Source organism: Salvelinus alpinus, chromosome 16 (genome assembly GCF_045679555.1).
Source record: "Salvelinus alpinus chromosome 16, SLU_Salpinus.1, whole genome shotgun sequence".
Taxonomy (NCBI): Eukaryota; Metazoa; Chordata; class Actinopteri; order Salmoniformes; family Salmonidae; genus Salvelinus; species Salvelinus alpinus.
Genome location: NC_092101.1, coordinates 56,182,271 through 56,200,604, shown reverse-complemented (window position 1 = coordinate 56,200,604; position 18,334 = coordinate 56,182,271). Strand labels below are relative to the sequence as shown.

Below are 18,334 nucleotides of genomic sequence, written 5' to 3'. Positions count from 1 at the left end.
TGTATAAATATTAACCTGGTCCAGCCCCAAACTGGTGCTAACCAACTGGCAACAGTGTATCAAATATTAACCTGGTCCGCCCCAAACTGGTGCTAACCAACTGGCAACATTGTATAAAACACTAATATTAGACTAGTGGTCGGGACTAGGGACTAGTGGGTCGGGGCTAGGGAGTAGGGGTTAGGGACTAGTGGGTCAGGGTTAGGGACTAGGGACTAGTGGGTCGGGGCTAGGGAGTAGGGATTAGGGACTAGTGGGTCAGGGCTAGGGACTAGGGACTAGTGGGTCGGGGCTAGGGAGTAGGGGTTAGGGACTAGTGGGTCAGGGTTAGGGACTAGGGACTAGTGGGTCGGGGCTAGGGAGTAGGGGTTAGGGACTAGTGGGTCAGGGTTAGGTACTAGGGACTAGTGGGTCGGGGCTAGGGAGTAGGGACTAGTGGGTCAGGGCTAGGGACTAGGGACTAGTGGGTCGGGGCTAGGGAGTAGGGATTAGGGACTAGTGGGTCGGGGCTAGGGAGTTGGGACTAGGGACTAGTGGGTCGGGGCTAGGGAGTCCGACTAGGGACTAGTGGGTCGGGGCTAGGGAGTAGGGGTTAGGGACTAGTGGGTCAGGGCTAGGGAGTAGGGATTAGGGACTAGTGGGTCGGGGCTAGGGAGTAGGGGTTAGGGACTAGGGACTAGTGGGTCGGGGCTAGGGAGTAGGGGTTAGGGACTAGTGGGTCGGGGCTAGGGAGTCCGACTAGGGACTAGTGGGTTGGGGCTAGGGAGTAGGGACTAGGGACTAGTGGGTCGGGGCTAGGGATTAGGGGTTAGGGACTAGAGGCAAGGGTTCCTCATCTCTCCATTCTTGTCTGTCTGCCAGGAGGTAGGGACTAGGGGGTAGGGACTAGGGGTAGGGACTAGGGGGTAGGGACTAGGGGGTAGGGACTAGGGGTAGGGGGTAGGGACTAGGGGTTCCTTACCTCTCCATTCTTGTCTGTCTGCCAGGGGTTAGGGCTGACCCTCTCCTCCACCTCTGTGGGAACAGGGGGCCCCTCTGACTCAGAGGGGCTGGATGCTGAGGATGAGTCAGGGGGGGGGCACTCCATGGGGACCATCATACAAGCTGGCATCAGGGCACCAACCACAGCATCCCTGACATCGCCAATACAACACACATTAAATCAGGGCACCAATCACAGCATCCCTGACATCAACAATACACATTAAATCAGGGCACCAATCACAGCATCCCTGACATCAACAATACAACACACATTAAATCAGGGCACCAATCACAGCATCCCTGACATCAACAATACAATACACATTAAATCAGGGCACCAACCACAGCATCCCTGACATCAACAATACAACACACATTAAATCAGGGCACCAATCACAGCATCCCTGACATCAACAATACACATTAAATCAGGGCACCAATCACAGCATCCCTGACATCAACAATACAACACACATTAAATCAGGGCACCAATCACAGCATCCCTGACATCAACAATACAACACACATTAAATCAGGGCACCAATCACAGCATCCCTGACATCAACAATACAACACACATTAAATCAGGGCACCAATCACAGCATCCCTGACATCAACAATACAACACACATTAAATCAGGGCACCAATCACAGCATCCCTGACATCAACAATACACATTAAATCAGGGCACCAATCACAGCATCCCTGACATCGCCAATACAACACACATTAAATCAGGGCACCAATCAGGAGTCTTACCTGGCATACATGATCTGTAGGGCTGAGAGGACATGGGACAGGGCCTGTTGCTTGGCCTGGTTCCCATCCAGAGACAGTAGTATTTTAGCCAGAGAGGGGCGGTTGGGTCTAACACCATTACTGTGGCCACTCAACTTATTGTTCACCGCCGAGGAGTCACTGTCTGACTGGACGCCTGGAATACACAGGAAACGCATACAACAATATGTAAATATTTAATATTCAGCACTCGATGCAAAAAGTGGTATTTCACCAAACCCCAGCCTCATCCTGAGTCATATCCTAATCCAAGCCAGACCTGAGTCCTATCCTAATCCAAGCCAGACCTGAGTCCTATCCTAATCCAAGCCAGACCTGAGTCCTGTTCTAAACCCTAATCCAAGCCAGACCTGAGTCCTGTTCTAACCCTAATCCAGGCCAGACCTGAGTCCTATCCTAACCCAAGCCAGACCAGAGTCCTATCCTAACCCAAGCCAGACCAGAGTCCTATCCTAATCCAAGCCAGACCTGAGTCCTGTTCTAACCCTAATCCAAGCCAGACCTGAGACCTGTTCTAACCCTAATCCAAGCCAGACCTGAGTCCTATCCTAACCCAAGCCAGACCTGAGTCCTATCCTAACCCAAGCCAGACCTAAATCCTGTTATAAACCCTAATCCAATCCAGACCTAAATCCTGTTCTAACCCTAATCCAAGCCAGACCTGAGTCCTATCCTAACCCAAGCCAGACCTGAGTCCTATCCTAACCCAAGCCAGACCTGAGTCCTATCCTAACCCAAGCCAGACCTGAGTCCTGTTCTAACCCTAATCCAAGCCAGACCTGAGTCCTATCCTAACCCAAGCCAGACCTGAGTCCTATCCTAACCCTAGCCAGACCTGAGTCCTATCCTAACCCTAGCCAGACCTGAGTCCTATCCTAATCCTAGCCAGACCTGAGTCCTATCCTAACTCAAGCCAGCTCTGAGTCCAATCCTAACCCAAGCCAGCTCTGAGTCCTATCCTAACCCAAGCCAGACCTGAGTCCTATCCTAACCCAAGCCAGACCTGAGTCCTATCCTAACCCAAGCCAGACCTGAGTCCTATCCTAACCCAAGCCAGACCTGAGTCCTATCCTAACCCAAGCCAGACCTGAGTCCTATCCTAACCCAAGCCAGACCTGAGTCCTATCCTAACCCAAGCCAGACCTGAGTCCTATCCTAACCCAAGCCAGACCTGAGTCCTATCCTAACCCAAGTCAGTTGTAGCTCCTGTACTGTATGTAGAGAGATGGATTACCTCGGTACGAGGGTTAGGGTTATGTAGAGAGATGGATTACCTCGGTACGAGGGTTAGGGTTATGTAGAGAGAAAGATTACCTCAGTACGAGGATTAGAGTTATGTAGAGAGAGATATTTAGGGCTTAAATGTACGTGCGTCATATAGCCTACACAGCCAATCGCCAAATGATGCTTTTGGGAACAACAGAAGAGTTTTGAGCAGTTGAAGCAGGTTCTTGTTAACGCACCAGTGTTGGCTCAGACAGGCCTATCGCAGGCTTTCTAAGTCCAAACGGACGCCAGTGATGGCTCAGACAGACCTATCGCAGGCTTTCCAAGTCCAAACGGACGCCAGTGTTGGCTCAGACAGACCTATCGCAGGCTTTCCAAGTCCAAACGGACGCCAGTGATGTAGGTTATGGTGCTGTCTTCACTCAGACGAAAGGTGGAGAAAGAATCATTGCATATGCCTCACGTGGCAATTAAAGGAGCCGAATACAACTTCTCAAACATGGGAAAAGGCGTGTGGGCTGTGGAAAAGCGGGGTCATTATCTTGAGGGGGTTGAGTTGATGTATTGATCACTCAGCACTTACATGGGTGTTCAACAGCCTCAAGACGTCTTTGCCGGCTCACACGCTGGAAGTTGCACCTTCAGTTCAGAGTGCATTACCAGAAAGGCCATCAGAAACAGTGTTCCTGATTTTCTGTCCAGAGCAGTGGCTCCATCAGCAAGCCAACTAGCGTTGCTGTCACCACCAATCACAGCCTTTCTATCCGTCCCACCTCTCTCGCTGAGATTGCTGAAGCTCAGGACCAAGAGGTCAGTGACCTTAGGTAGAACAAAGAAGCTTCCAGTGAGTGTCCAGATCAAATTGGATTCAAAGTACTCCAAGAAATCCTGTACAGGAGGATCCCTGTTGAAGGAACAGGCAATATCATATCAACTTGTGGTACCCAAGGGCCTTGCGGACTGGTTTCTAGATTACTTTCACGACCTTCCACTGGGCGGCCATCTTGGATGGCGAAAGACTCTTCTTCGCATCTTGGAGGTTGCTTGGTGGTAATCCAGAGAGGCGTGTTTTGCTGTAGCCTACCTGCTGTAGCCTACCTGCTGTAGCCTACCTGCGATACGAAGACACCAATAAACCTCAGCGGCACCAGTTTCAAATTGAGAGAAGAAAACTGCCGCCTGCTAAGCGCAGTCCGTGCCATCCGTGGTTTGGATTTCCTGTTGGCACTGTGATCGTGTTCCTGGCCTGTCAGATTATTTCCTTGTTGTGGATTTACAAAAGGGATCGCGGAAAAATTTTAATGAACGAGGACGCGCCTTCCAAACTCCGGTGAGATCCATCCTTTTTTCCTTACCGTTTCTGGAGATCATCCACAGTCGGCTTACCGTTTATTTTATGGGGGGAATTTGATTTGAATGTCAAACGACTATGAACTGAATAAACTAATGGGAATCGACATGGGAAAAGACGGGACTTATAGACTAATCATTTCCTGGTTAGGTGCGTCCCAATAGGCTAATATAGCCGAAACTGAATTTGAACTTAACCAAAACAAAACGTTAAATAAGGTTATTGGGTCATTGTGATGTGGAATATGTGTTTGTTAAAATAATGCATTGAAATGATATTATTTTGTATTGTATTCTTTCTGAAGCATACCATTTATGTTGATGTGTTTGTGCTGGATTTTAAAAATACATTATTTCATTGACACATCACCTACTACGTTGCAGGTGTTTTTCTTGCTATAAGTCCTCTTTAAAAGTATGTTAAATGTGACTGTTATACAGTTACCTAGTTATGCAGAGGGTTAGTGTTCGGATTACTAGCTGTATAGAGGTTAGGTTACCTAGATATGAGGAGGGTTAGTGTTCGGGTTACTAGCTGTATAGAGGTTAGGTTACCTAGATATGAGGAGGGTTAGGGTTACTAGCTGTATAGAGGTTAGGGTTAGGTTACCTAAGTAAGATGCCCCTAGAGAGTCCCTGGCGGTCTGGAAGAGGACAGGCTCGTGGACAGAGGGGGTGGTGACATCTACGGTGGTCCAGGCGACGCTGTGGGAGGAGCCACAGGCAACACGGGTGATCTTCTGTCCCTCTAGACCCTGAACCAGGGTGGGCTTCCTGTTCACCGTGGTGGTCCCGTTACCCTGCTGGCCATGGTCGTTGTCCCCCCACGCAAACACCTGGTGGAACAGTACAGAGACACTTACAGATACTAGCACACCTCCCTCTCTCACATCTCTACAGCTGAATCTGAAACCGAACACTTGGCCCGTTATCGAGTGGCCGCTTGCTGATGTGTTCATAAGTGATCACTCGAGTCCGAAAGTGTTTTGGTCAAAATTAACATTGAGACAATGAGACGTCCTATTCTAAATCCATTTCCGCGCATCGTCTCCCACGACGTGTCTTGTAGCATGTAGGCAGACACTAACGCGTACTCTGATGAACAAAACAACATCCCTCCTGCATCAGATATATCTGATATATCAGGGCTGTCCACGACCGAGAGTCGTCTGTTCTTCCTCAATTTATAAACGGGTATTTTTCCATATATAGACACATATTATACGTTTAATAAAACTATTTGCACTGAGCTTGTCTGATGCTTTAAGTGGACAGTTTGATGAAATAATTAAGAAAGCGAATGACTCAAGAGGGAGCCAGAGATCAAGATAACCAGAAGAAACGTGTGGATTAGTCCTCCTCCCGCAGATTCAGACGTTACGCTCCTGAAGTTTCCGGTAAAAGGCTACACCAGGAGTCGGCAACCTGTTTCACGTGGAATGACAATTGATTTACCATTTCTACCGATGTAGATTATTAATATTAATTAATATGTAGATTAGATTATGATTTTCATTCGCACATTTTCGTGGAACAGCTTAATTTAAATTATAATAATTTAAATCGCATTCATCTTTCTACAACAAACTTGAAACATTGTACCAACTATCAACCGGGTCCGGCCCGAAGAATGCAGTAGTAAACTTGAAACATTGAATAAACTATTCTGGGCCATCAGAGTTTCCCATGCCAGTGAGCTCGGGACAGACTCGATTGCCTCAGGAATGTGCATACCGAGTGCCCCAAGTGTTCGGTTTAAAATTCAGCCTCTCTTTCTAAGAACCCTAACTGACAGACATTAAGGTCAGCTCTTTCTCTCCTTCAAACATCTCTCGCTCTCTCTCTCAATTCAATTAAAAAAAGGCTCTATTGGCATAGGAAACATATGTTAACATTGCCAAAGCAAGTGAAATGTATAATAAACAAAAAGTAAAATAAACAATAAAAACTGAAAAGTAAACCATTACTCACAAATGTTCTAAAATAATATTTCAAATGTCATAGTATATATATATGGTGTTGTAACAATGTGCAAATAGTTAAAGTACAAAAGGGAAAATAAATAAACATAAATATGGGTTGTACAGTACATTCGAAAAGTAATCAGACCACTTGACTTTTTCCACATTTTGTTACGTTACAGCCTAAAATTGTTTAAATTGTTTTTTCCCCCCTCAATCTACACCCAATACCCCATAACGACAAAGCAAAGCAAACAGAAATGTTTGACTGGTGTCTGATGTGGAGGAGGCCTAGCCTGGTGTCTGATGTGGAGGAGGCCTAGCCTGGTGTCTGATGTGGAGGAGGCCTAGCCTGGTGTCTGATGTGGAGGAGGCCTAGCCTGGTGTCTGATGTGGAGGAGGCGTGGAGGCCAGTACCCACCTGTCCAGTCTCGGTGACAGCCAGGCAGTGCAGCGCCCCCACGGCCACATGGATAATCTTCTTCCCCCTCAGCCCCTCCACCATCTGAGGCTTACGCACATGGACGTCTGTCCCGTGGCCCAGACGGAAGTAGTCCCCTTTACCCCTGGTTGAGAAACAGACAGTTATTCCCCTTTATCCCTGGGTAGAACATCACATAAACCAGGGGTAGTCAACTCTGACCCTGCCAGGTCCAGAGCCTGTTGCTTTTCTCTTCTACCTGATAACTAATTGCATCCACCTGGTGTCCACTGGCTTCGAGGTCCAGATTTGAGTTGGAGGGACATAATCTTATTTTCCTGACTGTTTATATATTTTTTTGTTAATGTAACCACCTTCCCTTGTTCAGGGGACTGCGTTGTTAATGTGCGAAAACTGCACCACTTAGTAGCGGGACTTGCGACAGCAGCCACACTGTAGATATTGCATGAATTATTTTGGCTTTATAGTTGTTATTATTATTCTTTACAACATTACTCCTCTTACACCATTCAAGCTAAAAACACCCTTTAAACTTTAAAAGTGTGTGCATACAATTTTTGGGATATATTTTCTACTTTTTAAACTATTCAACTTTCTGTCTTCCATCCACTTTCATGGCATTTCCTCAGCATTCTAAAAGGTTCCAGAGTGACATCATCTCTCCCAACATTCTATTCACTGTAAACAAAGCAGCTACTTTAACCACTTTCCCAACAAAAAGGTATAGATGATGACATCTTCCGATAATAACCTAACGTTATTTTACACTGAACAAAAATATAAACACAACATGTAAAGTGTTGGTCCCATGTTTCATGAGCTGAAAAATAAAAGATAGCAGAAATGTTCCATACGCACAAAAACCTTATTTCTCTCAAATGTTTTGCACAAGTTTGTTTACATTCCTGTTAGTGAGTATTTCTCCTTTGCCAAGTTAATCCATCCACTTAACATGTGTGGCATATCAAGAAGCTGATTAAACAGCATGATCATTACACAGGTGCACCTTGTGCTGGGGACAAAAAAGGCCACTAAAATGTTTTGTCACACAACACAATGCCTCAGACGTCTCAAGTTTTGAGGGAGCGGGCAATTGGCATGCTGAATGCAGGAATGTCCACCAGAGCTGTTGCCAGAGAATGTAATGTTAATTTCTCTACCATAAGCCGCCTCCAACGTCGTTTTAGAGAATGTAGCAGTACATCCAACCGGCCTCACAGCTTCAGAACATGTGTATGGCGTCATGTGGGCGAGCGGTTTGCTGATGTGAACGTTGTGAACAGAGTGCCCCATGGTGGCTAAGGTTACGGTATGGGCAGGCATAAGCTGCGGACAACGAACACAATTGCATTTTATTGATGGCAATTTGAATGCACAAAGGCCCATTATTTTTAAGGCATCTGTGACCAACAGATGCATATCTGTATTCCCAGTCATGTGAAATCCATAGATTAGGGCCTAATGAATTTATTTTACAGCAATTGTTGTCTTGTTACAGTTGTTCGTTAGCTAGCAAATATTATATTAGCATAGAATGTGACATCAGTCAAACCACCTCAAGACAAGACATGGTATCAAAAACCAGCTGAAACCAGCCACTTACGATTCACCACATGGCAGTTTCTCGTCATCGTTGCTAGATAGACACCCAGAACCACAAGGCCTTCTGCCCCTTTGAAGTGCACATCGCTTTCGTGACGTTGTCAGCTAACCAGTCTATTAAATCTTTGTCTACTTCTCTGCTATTCAAATCTGGAATCAGAACAGAATAATCTTCTACCAATCAAAAGTCACAACTCTGTTTGTCAGAGTTTAGAGTGACGACAAGTAGCTAGCTAACACCAGCTAACAGCTCTCTCATGTCTCATCATTGAGCCAAACGGATCTGTACTAAACCAATGCATATCTGTTGTGGTCTAGTCCTGTCTTTTTGCTAGCTAGGGCCTTCTACTTTAAGTGCTGCCTGTCTTCCCAGTGGGCTACTTGGTGTGTGAACTGCTGACTGCTCATCATTTGCAAATAGTTGTTGACACGTCAACCAGGATCAAGGGACAGCGCGATTAGTGACTTGTGTTGGTAATCAGTGGCTGTATTGGAGAGGGAGTGGATTCACCTCTCCTAGGGCAATCAGTAATTAGTACAGGGAGCTGTGCTCTCCACCTCTGCTAAGCAATTAGCAATTCATGTTAGTTCTTCAGTCTCTCTAGTGATGTTCGGCCACCCAACAACCTGCCCGCTTGACCCCATCCCCTCCTCCCTTTCCAGACCATCTCTGGAGACCTTTTCCCATTCCTCACTTCCCTCATCCCTGACCACTGGCTGCGTCCCCTCTGACTTCAAAATGGACCAAGTTGCTCCCCTCCTCAAGAAGCCAACACTCAACTCATCAAACTAGACCTGTATCCCTTCTTTCCAAAACACTTGAGCGTGCTATATCTGATCAACTCACTCATTATCGCTCTCAAAACGATCTTCTTGACCTTGACGGGTCTCTCAACCGAGACTGCTCGTCTGTGTCATGGAGGCTCTCCACACCGCCAAAGCTGACTCTCTCTCCTCTGTTTTCATCCTCCTAGATCTATCCACTGCCTTCGACACAGTGAACCATCAGATCCTCCTCTCAACCCTCTCAGGGCTGGGTGTCTCAGACTCTATCAGATCCTCCTCTCCACCCTCTCAGGGCCGGGCGTCTCAGGCTCTGCACACTCTTGGATTGCATCCTACCTGACATGCCGTTCCTACCAGGTGACGTGGAGAGGATCTTTGTCTGCACCATGTTCTCTTAATACTGGTGTCCCCCAGGGCTCCGTTCTAGGCCCTCTCCTCTTCTCTCTATACACCAAGTCACTCAGCTCTGTCATATCCTCACATGGTCTCTCCTATCACTGCTATGAGGATGGACCTCTTCTCTCTATACACCAAGTCACTCAGCTCTGTCATATCCTCACATGGTCTCTCTTATGAGGATGGACCTCTCCTCTTCTCTCTATACACCAAGTCACTCAGCTCTGTCATATCCCCACATGGTCTCTCCTATCACTGCTATGCGGATGACACTCTGCGTGCCTGGCAGATATCTCAACTTGGATGTCGGTCCACCACATCAAGCTCAACCTCGACAAGACAGAGCTGCTCTTCCTCCCGGAGAAGGCCAGCCCGGTCCAAGACCTCTCCATCATAGAGTGTAATGTAACTTATTTGAAAAGTCATTTGTTTTTTTATTACATTGGTCATGTTCTTAACATTTGTCATAATTAATTAAAGCAATGGATATTTACTTTTTGTATATACATTTAAAAAATACAATAAAAATTATTTAAGTAGGCAAGTCAGTTAAGAACAAATTCTTATTTAAAATCCAGGCCTAGCAAATTATAATTATGACAAATGTCAAGAACGTTGAGCAATGTAATAAAAAACAAATCACTTTCCAAATAAGTTACATTACACGCTACGTTGGCTGACAATTTGTTAGCTACGCTAGCCTTTAAAACCACATGGCATATCATTACAGCAGTTGCTTGTTAGCTAGCTACCGAACATTAGTTGGCTACTAATATATCAAACTTGCCAGTATATTAACTATCTGCTACCTAACTAACTACCCTACGTCTATTCACTTGACTTTTCACGTCATTCTTAACTTAGTGGTTTAGTCGCTGAGCGTGCTCAATGGACATTGTTATTTTATTTTTTTACATTTAACTAGGCAAGTCAGTTAAGAACAAATTCTTATTTACAATGACGGCCTACCCCGGCCAAACCCGGACGACTCTGGGCCAATTGTGCACCGCCCTATGGGACTCCCAATCACGTCCGGATGTGATGCAGCCTGGATACGAACCAGGAACTGCAGTGACGCCTCTTGCACTGAGATGCAGTGCCTTAGACTGCTGCGCCACTCGGGAGAAATATGTAGTATTACAAACTGGCAATAAGTTGCATAGCAAGAGTATCAACTTCCGGTAGACAGGCGAAGTGCTAGTACACTCGGCTGAAAGGACACCGTTCGTTTACAGTATACTAAAATGAACTAATAGTATGTAGTATACACTCATTAACTATGCAGCATACATATTAGAACAGGGCTTATGTCATCAGCTGTAGGGTAGTAAAATTCCTGAAACTTTCCTGAAGAAATCCCAGTTCCAGGTTAAAGGATTCCCTGCTGATTCCTTGCTGATTCCAGAAATTCTCACTTTTTCAGGATGTTTCGTAATCCTACTCAGCTGTCCACGACCATTTCGCTACACCAGCAATAACATCTGCCAAATACGTGTCTGTGACTAATAAAATGTGATCTTACCATGTCCAGACCACTCCAGACTTGGTGAGAGCCAGGGAGAACTGAGCCCCACACTCTATCTGACAGACTCCCTGCCCATTCAGCCTCTCGATGTTCTGGGGGATATTACAGCCCTCGCTGCCCCCCCGACCCAGCTTCCCAAAGTCCCCATCGCCCCAGGAGAACACCAGGCCTGAGGAGGGAAGAAGGAGAGATCACAGCTCAGAGCACTGCAGGGTAACGACACCTGGTTATCTATTCAAAGACAAACACAAATACAGACACACAAGTACCTTCATCTGTCAGGGCTAGAGTTTGGGCATCTCTACTCCCACAAGCCACCTGGACCACACGGTGACCCAGAAGCACCTTCACCTGTATCCAACACAGATCAGATACACCACGTTAACAGTTTAACAGTTCTATAGCCAATCTAAAACCACATGTACAGTACCAGGAGAGACTCAGAAAACCCCATTATGGTACATTATTATAGTACCAGGAGTCTCAGAAATACATCCACAGAGAGGTAGTGCTAGTATGTACCAGTCGTAGCTGTGTGGTGTCGTCTCTAGTACGTACCAGTTTGGGACGTAGCTGTGTGGTGTCGTCCCTAGTACGTACCAGTTTGGGACGTAGCTGTGTGGTGTCGTCTCTAGTACGTACCAGTTTGGGACGTAGCTGCGTGGTGTCGTCTCTAGTACGTACCAGTTTGGGACGTAGCTGTGTGGTGTCGTCTCTAGTACGTACCAGTTTGGGACGTAGCTGTGTGGTGTCGTCTCTACTACGTACCAGTTTGGGACGTAGCTGTGTGGTGTCGTCTCTACTACGTACCAGTTTAGGACGTAGCTGTGTGGTGTCGTCTCTACTACGTACCAGTTTGGGACGTAGCTGCGTGGTGTCGTCTCTGGTACGTACCAGTTTGGGATGTAGCTGCGTGGTGTCGTCTCTAGTACGTACCAGTTTGGGACGTAGCTGTGTGGTGTCGTCTCTACTACGTACCAGTTTGGGACGTAGCTGCGTGGTGTCGTCTCTAGTACGTACCAGTTTGGGACGTAGCTGCGTGGTGTCGTCTCTACTACGTACCAGTTTGGGACGTAGCTGCGTGGTGTCGTCTCTAGTACGTACCAGTTTGGGACGTAGCTGCGTGGTGTCGTCTCTACTACGTACCAGTTTGGGACGTAGCTGTGTGGTGGCGTCTCTGGTACGTACCAGTTTGGGACGTAGCTGTGTGGTGTCGTCTCTAGTACGTACCAGTTTGGGACGTAGCTGTGTGGTGTCGTCTCTAGTACGTACCAGTTTGGGACGTAGCTGCGTGGTGTCGTCTCTAGTACGTACCAGTTTGGGACGTAGCTGTGTGGTGTCGTCTCTACTACGTACCAGTTTAGGACGTAGCTGTGTGGTGTCGTCTCTACTACGTACCAGTTTGGGACGTAGCTGTGTGGTGTCGTCTCTACTACGTACCAGTTTGGGACGTAGCTGTGTGGTGTCGTCTCTAGTACGTACCAGTTTGGGACGTAGCTGTGTGGTGTCGTCTCTAGTACGTACCAGTTTGGGTCGTAGCTGTGTGGTGTCGTCTCTAGTACGTACCAGTTTGGGTCGTAGCTGCGTGGTGTCGTCTCTACTACGTACCAGTTTGGGACGTAGCTGTGTGGTGTCGTCTCTACTACGTACCAGTTTGGGACGTAGCTGTGTGGTGTCGTCTCTAGTACGTACCAGTTTGGGACGTAGCTGTGTGGTGTCGTCTCTACTACGTACCAGTTTGGGACGTAGCTGTGTTGTGTCGTCTCTACTACGTACCAGTTTGGGACGTAGCTGTGTGGTGTCGTCCCTAGTACGTACCAGTTTGGGACGTAGCTGTGTGGTGTCGTCTCTAGTACGTACCAGTTTGGGACGTAGCTGTGTGGTGTCGTCTCTAGTACGTACCAGTTTGGGACGTAGCTGTGTGGTGTCGTCTCTACTACGTACCAGTTTGGGACGTAGCTGTGTGGTGTCGTCTCTACTACGTACCAGTTTGGGTCGTAGCTGTGTGGTGTCGTCTCTACTACGTACCAGTTTGAGTCGTAGCTGCGTGGTGTCGTCTCTACTACGTACCAGTTTGGGACGTAGCTGCGTGGTGTCGTCTCTAGTACGTACCAGTTTGGGACGTAGCTGTGTTGTGTCGTCTCTACTACGTACCAGTTTGGGACGTAGCTGTGTTGTGTCGTCTCTAGTACGTACCAGTTTGGGACGTAGCTGTGTGGTGTCGTCTCTAGTACGTACCAGTTTGGGACGTAGCTGTGTGGTGTCGTCTCTAGTACGTACCAGTTTGGGTCGTAGCTGCGTGGTGTCGTCTCTAGTACGTACCAGTTTGGGACGTAGCTGCGTGGTGTCGTCTCTAGTACGTACCAGTTTGGGACGTAGCTGTGTGGTGTCGTCTCTCGTACGTACCAGTTTGGGACGTAGCTGCGTGGTGTCGTCTCTACTACGTACCAGTTTGGGACGTAGCTGTGTGGTGTCGTCTCTACTACGTACCAGTTTAGGACGTAGCTGCGTGGTGTCGTCTCTAGTACGTACCAGTTTGGGACGTAGCTGCGTGGTGTCGTCTCTACTACGTACCAGTTTAGGACGTAGCTGTGTGGTGTCGTCTCTACTACGTACCAGTTTGGGACGTAGCTGTGTGGTGTTGTCTCCGTGTCCCAGGCGTCCGTACTCCCCCAGACCCCAGCTATGCAGTTCTCCACTGGAGGTGATGGCAGCACTGTGGGACGAGCCACAGGCGATGTCCCGGATCCTCTTGGTCTTCAGGGCCTCGATGAGACGCGGCTTGTCACAGTTCCTACAGCGAGGAAGAGATGCGTGTTGATGTTTTTCTATATACTCTACATCTTCTGAATAAAGGACATTAGTGCCTCAAATACATAAGTTCATAAAATCAACATTCAGTTGTCATGTGCACAGCTCCCAGCGTAGTGTACACAGTAGAATGAGTCTTACAGCGTAGTGTACACAGTAGAATGAGTCTTACAGCGTAGTGTACACAGTAGAATGAGTCTTACAGCGTAGTGTACACAGTAGAACGAGTCTTACAGCGTAGTGTACACAGTAGAACGAGTCTTACAGCGTAGGGTACACAGTAGAACGAGTCTTACAGCGTAGTGTACACAGTAGAACGAGTCTTACAGCGTAGTGTACACAGTAGAACGAGTCTTACAGCGTAGGGTACACAGTAGAACGAGTCTTACAGCGTAGTGTACACAGTAGAACGAGTCTTACAGCGTAGTGTACACAGTAGAATGAGTCTTACAGCGTAGGGTACACAGTAGAACGAGTCTTACAGCGTAGTGTACACAGTATAATGAGTCTTACAGCGTAGTGTACACAGTAGAATGAGTCTCCCAGTGTAGTGTACACAGTAGAATGAGTCTTACAGCGTAGTGTACACAGTAGAACGAGTCTTACAGCGTAGTGTACACAGTAGAACGAGTCTTACAGCGTAGTGTACACAGTAGAACGAGTCTTACAGCGTAGTGTACACAGTAGAACGAGTCTTACAGCGTAGGGTACACAGTAGAACGAGTCTTACAGCGTAGGGTACACAGTAGAACGAGTCTTACAGCGTAGTGTACACAGTAGAACGAGTCTTACAGCGTAGTGTACACAGTAGAACGAGTCTTACAGCGTAGGGTACACAGTAGAACGAGTCTTACAGCGTAGTGTACACAGTAGAACGAGTCTTACAGCGTAGTGTACACAGTAGAACGAGTCTTACAGCGTAGGGTACACAGTAGAACGAGTCTTACAGCGTAGTGTACACAGTAGAACGAGTCTTACAGCGTAGGGTACAAAGTAGAACGAGTCTTACAGCGTAGGGTACACAGTAGAACGAGTCTTACAGCGTAGGGTACACAGTAGAACGAGTCTTACAGCGTAGTGTACACAGTAGAACGAGTCTTACAGCGTAGTGTACACAGTAGAACGAGTCTTACAGCGTAGTGTACACAGTAGAATGAGTCTCCCAGTGTAGTGTACACAGTAGAATGAGTCTCACAGCGTAGTGTACACAGTAGAATGAGTCTTACAGCGTAGGGTACACAGTAGAACGAGTCTTACAGCGTAGTGTACACAGTAGAACGAGTCTTGCAGCGTAGTGTACACAGTAGAATGAGTCTTACAGCGTAGGGTACACAGTAGAATGAGTCTTACAGCGTAGTGTACACAGTAGAATGAGTCTTACAGCGTAGTGTACACAGTAGAACGAGTCTTACAGCGTAGTGTACACAGTAGAACGAGTCTTACAGCGTAGGGTACACAGTAGAACGAGTCTTACAGCGTAGTGTACACAGTATAATGAGTCTTACAGCGTAGTGTACACAGTAGAACGAGTCTTACAGCGTAGTGTACACAGTAGAACGAGTCTTACAGCGTAGTGTACACAGTAGAACGAGTCTTACAGCGTAGTGTACACAGTAGAATGAGTCTTACAGCGTAGGGTACACAGTAGAATGAGTCTTACAGCGTAGTGTACACAGTAGAATGAGTCTTACAGTGTAGTGTACACAGTAGAACGAGTCTTACAGCGTAGGGTACACAGTAGAACGAGTCTTACAGCGTAGTGTACACAGTAGAATGAGTCTTACAGCGTAGTGTACACAGTAGAACGAGTCTTACAGCGTAGTGTACACAGTAGAACGAGTCTTACAGCGTAGGGTACACAGTAGAATGAGTCTTACAGCGTAGTGTACACAGTAGAACGAGTCTTACAGCGTAGGGTACACAGTAGAATGAGTCTTACAGCGTAGGGCCCTGGTCAAAACTAGTGCACTACCCCTATGGGTCCTGGTCAAAAGTAGTGCACTACCCCTATGGGCCCTTGTCAAAAGTAGTGCACTACCCCTATGGGCCCTGGTCAAAAGTAGTGCACTACCCCTATGGGCCCTGGTCAAAAGTAGTGCACTACCCCTATGGGCCCTTGTCAAAAGTAGTGCACTACCCCTATGGGCCCTGGTCAAAAGTAGTGCACTGCCCCTATGGGCCCTGGTCTAAAGTAGTGCACTGCCCCTATGGGCCCTGGTCTAAAGTAGTGCACTACCCCTATGGGCCCTTGTCAAAAGTAGTGCACTACCCCTATGGGCCCTTGTCAAAAGTAGTGCACTGCCCCTATGGGCCCTGGTCAAAAGTAGTGCACTGCCCCTATGGGCCCTGGTCTAAAGTAGTGCACTACCCCTATGGGCCCTTGTCAAAAGTAGTGCACTACCCCTATGGGCCCTGGTCTAAAGTAGTGCACTACCCCTATGGGCCCTGGTCTAAAGTAGTGCACTACCTCTATGGGCCCTTGTCAAAAGTAGTGCACTATGCAGGGAATATGGTGTAATTTGAGATGCAGGGTATATAACTTACATCCTGCTGAAGTGTCCCAGTTTCCCGTCGTCTCCCTCTCCCCAGGAGAACACCTTCCCATCTACGGTGAGGGCCATGGCGTGGCGTCCCCCAGAATGCACCGCAACCTTCTTCACTACGTAGTTACTGAGAGCAGTGATCTGGCGGGGGATAGGGATGGTACCGCTGGACAGACCCAGGCCCAGACGCCCGTTAGTGGCCTCCCCACACGAATACACCTTCCCCTCGGCCGTCACTGGAACACAGGGAAGTCCGTTACACACACACACACACACACACACACACCCCTTCCGCTCTCATACAGCTGGCACTGCCCTCTCATACAGCTGGCATTGCCCTCTCATACAGCAGGCACTGCCCTCTCATACAGCTGGCACTGCCCTCTCATACAGCTGGCACTGCCCTCTCATACAGCTGGCATTGCCCTCTCATACAGCTGGCACTGCCCTCTCATACAGCTGGCACTGCCCTCTCATACAGCTGGCACTGCCCTCTCATACAGCAGGCATTGCCCTCTCATACAGCTGGCATTGCCCTCTCATACAGCTGGCATTGCCCTCTCATACAGCTGGCACTGCCCTCTCATACAGCAGGCACTGCCCTCTCATACAGCAGGCATTGCCCTCTCATACAGCAGGCATTGCCCTCTCATACAGCAGGCATTGCCCTCCCATACAGCAGGCATTGCCCTCCCATACAGCTGGCACTGCCCTCTCATACAGCAGGCACTGCCCTCTCATACAGCTGGCACTGCCCTCTCATACAGCAGGCACTGCCCTCTCATACAGCAGGCACTGCCCTCTCATGTCTTACAACTGTTCTTGTCTGCATCTTTACTGACCTGCGAACAGACTCTTGGAGCCGCCGGCCACCTGCACCACGTTGAGGGCCGAGAGGGTTTCAGAGAAGGACGGGACCTTGATCTGAGTGGGAAGAGCACCGACATGCAGAGGATCAGACTAAACAATTAGACAGCTGTTAACATTCCTCATGTATTTCATTTGTTTTGTACATTATCTGTAAAAACTATTCGAAGAAATGCAACACAGTTGGGACAATGTATGCTAATGTATGATACTCCAAACTTTAAGATTTTTTTAAATCCATCCGACATTGACTGAATAACAGCACATAATTTTTACTGGCACGGACAAATAATTCTGGGATTTTGGTGGGAATTCTGTTATTCAATTTATTGTAAAATTTCACTTTTTAATTTCTTAGAATGCACTCATATATACATTTTCTAATGCTATCCAGGTATTTGTTTATATATTTTGTGTTAAAATAAAGAAAATTATATGTGCCTCATTTGCACAAATACACTGGTTTTATTTGCATATAAACTTGAACAAAAATATAAACGCAACATGTGAAGTGTTGGAGTATTTCTGTCTTTAATAAAGCCCTTTTATTGGCTGGGCCTGGCTCCCCAGTGGGTGGGCCTGTGCCCCCCCAGGCCCACCCATGACTACGCCCCTGCACAGTCAAGTGAAATCCGTAAATTAGGACCTAAAGAATTTATGTAAATTGCCAGATTTCCTTCTAATTTAACTGTAAATCTTTGAAATGGTTGCATTTATATTTTTGTTCATTATATAAAACATTCACATAAATGGGTGAGACAGGACTGCAACTACCAAAAACGTTCTTTGTCTAGGGCCTAGACTCTAGGCCTACCTGCAGTCACCTGTGCGGTCTACACGGCCTCATTAATTACTGTTGCGTAATTCAACAAGTGTGTCAATAGCAGGGTACCTTCATATTAAAATCAATAGCTTGGCTCTAGATCACACGTCACATTGTTCGCCAGATCAGACATTATATCACTAGAATCTGAGTGATTCTTTTCAGAAGTCGTTTTCATTTCAGCTTTTTCAATTCCATCAAAATAAAAGTTATTTTTC

General features: G+C 47.2%; 1 protein-coding gene across 12 annotated transcripts in view; it reads right to left on the bottom strand.

Moving 5' to 3' along the window:
* The window catches only part of herc2 (HECT and RLD domain containing E3 ubiquitin protein ligase 2), a gene marked incomplete at its 3' end in the record, with an annotated part of 169,836 nt that overhangs the window by 43,290 nt on the left and 108,212 nt on the right, over positions 1-18,334 (bottom strand). For 9 of the 12 annotated variants that reach the window (XM_071346645.1, XM_071346646.1, XM_071346652.1 and 6 more), the window contains 9 exon segments: positions 962-1,133; positions 1,745-1,919; positions 4,971-5,196; positions 6,743-6,887; positions 11,070-11,241; positions 11,342-11,423; positions 13,689-13,866; positions 16,428-16,662; positions 17,269-17,386. In XM_071346645.1, the coding sequence (XP_071202746.1) occupies positions 962-1,133; positions 1,745-1,919; positions 4,971-5,196; positions 6,743-6,887; positions 11,070-11,241; positions 11,342-11,423; positions 13,689-13,866; positions 16,428-16,662; positions 17,269-17,386 (1,503 nt within the window). 12 annotated transcript variants of the gene reach the window in all.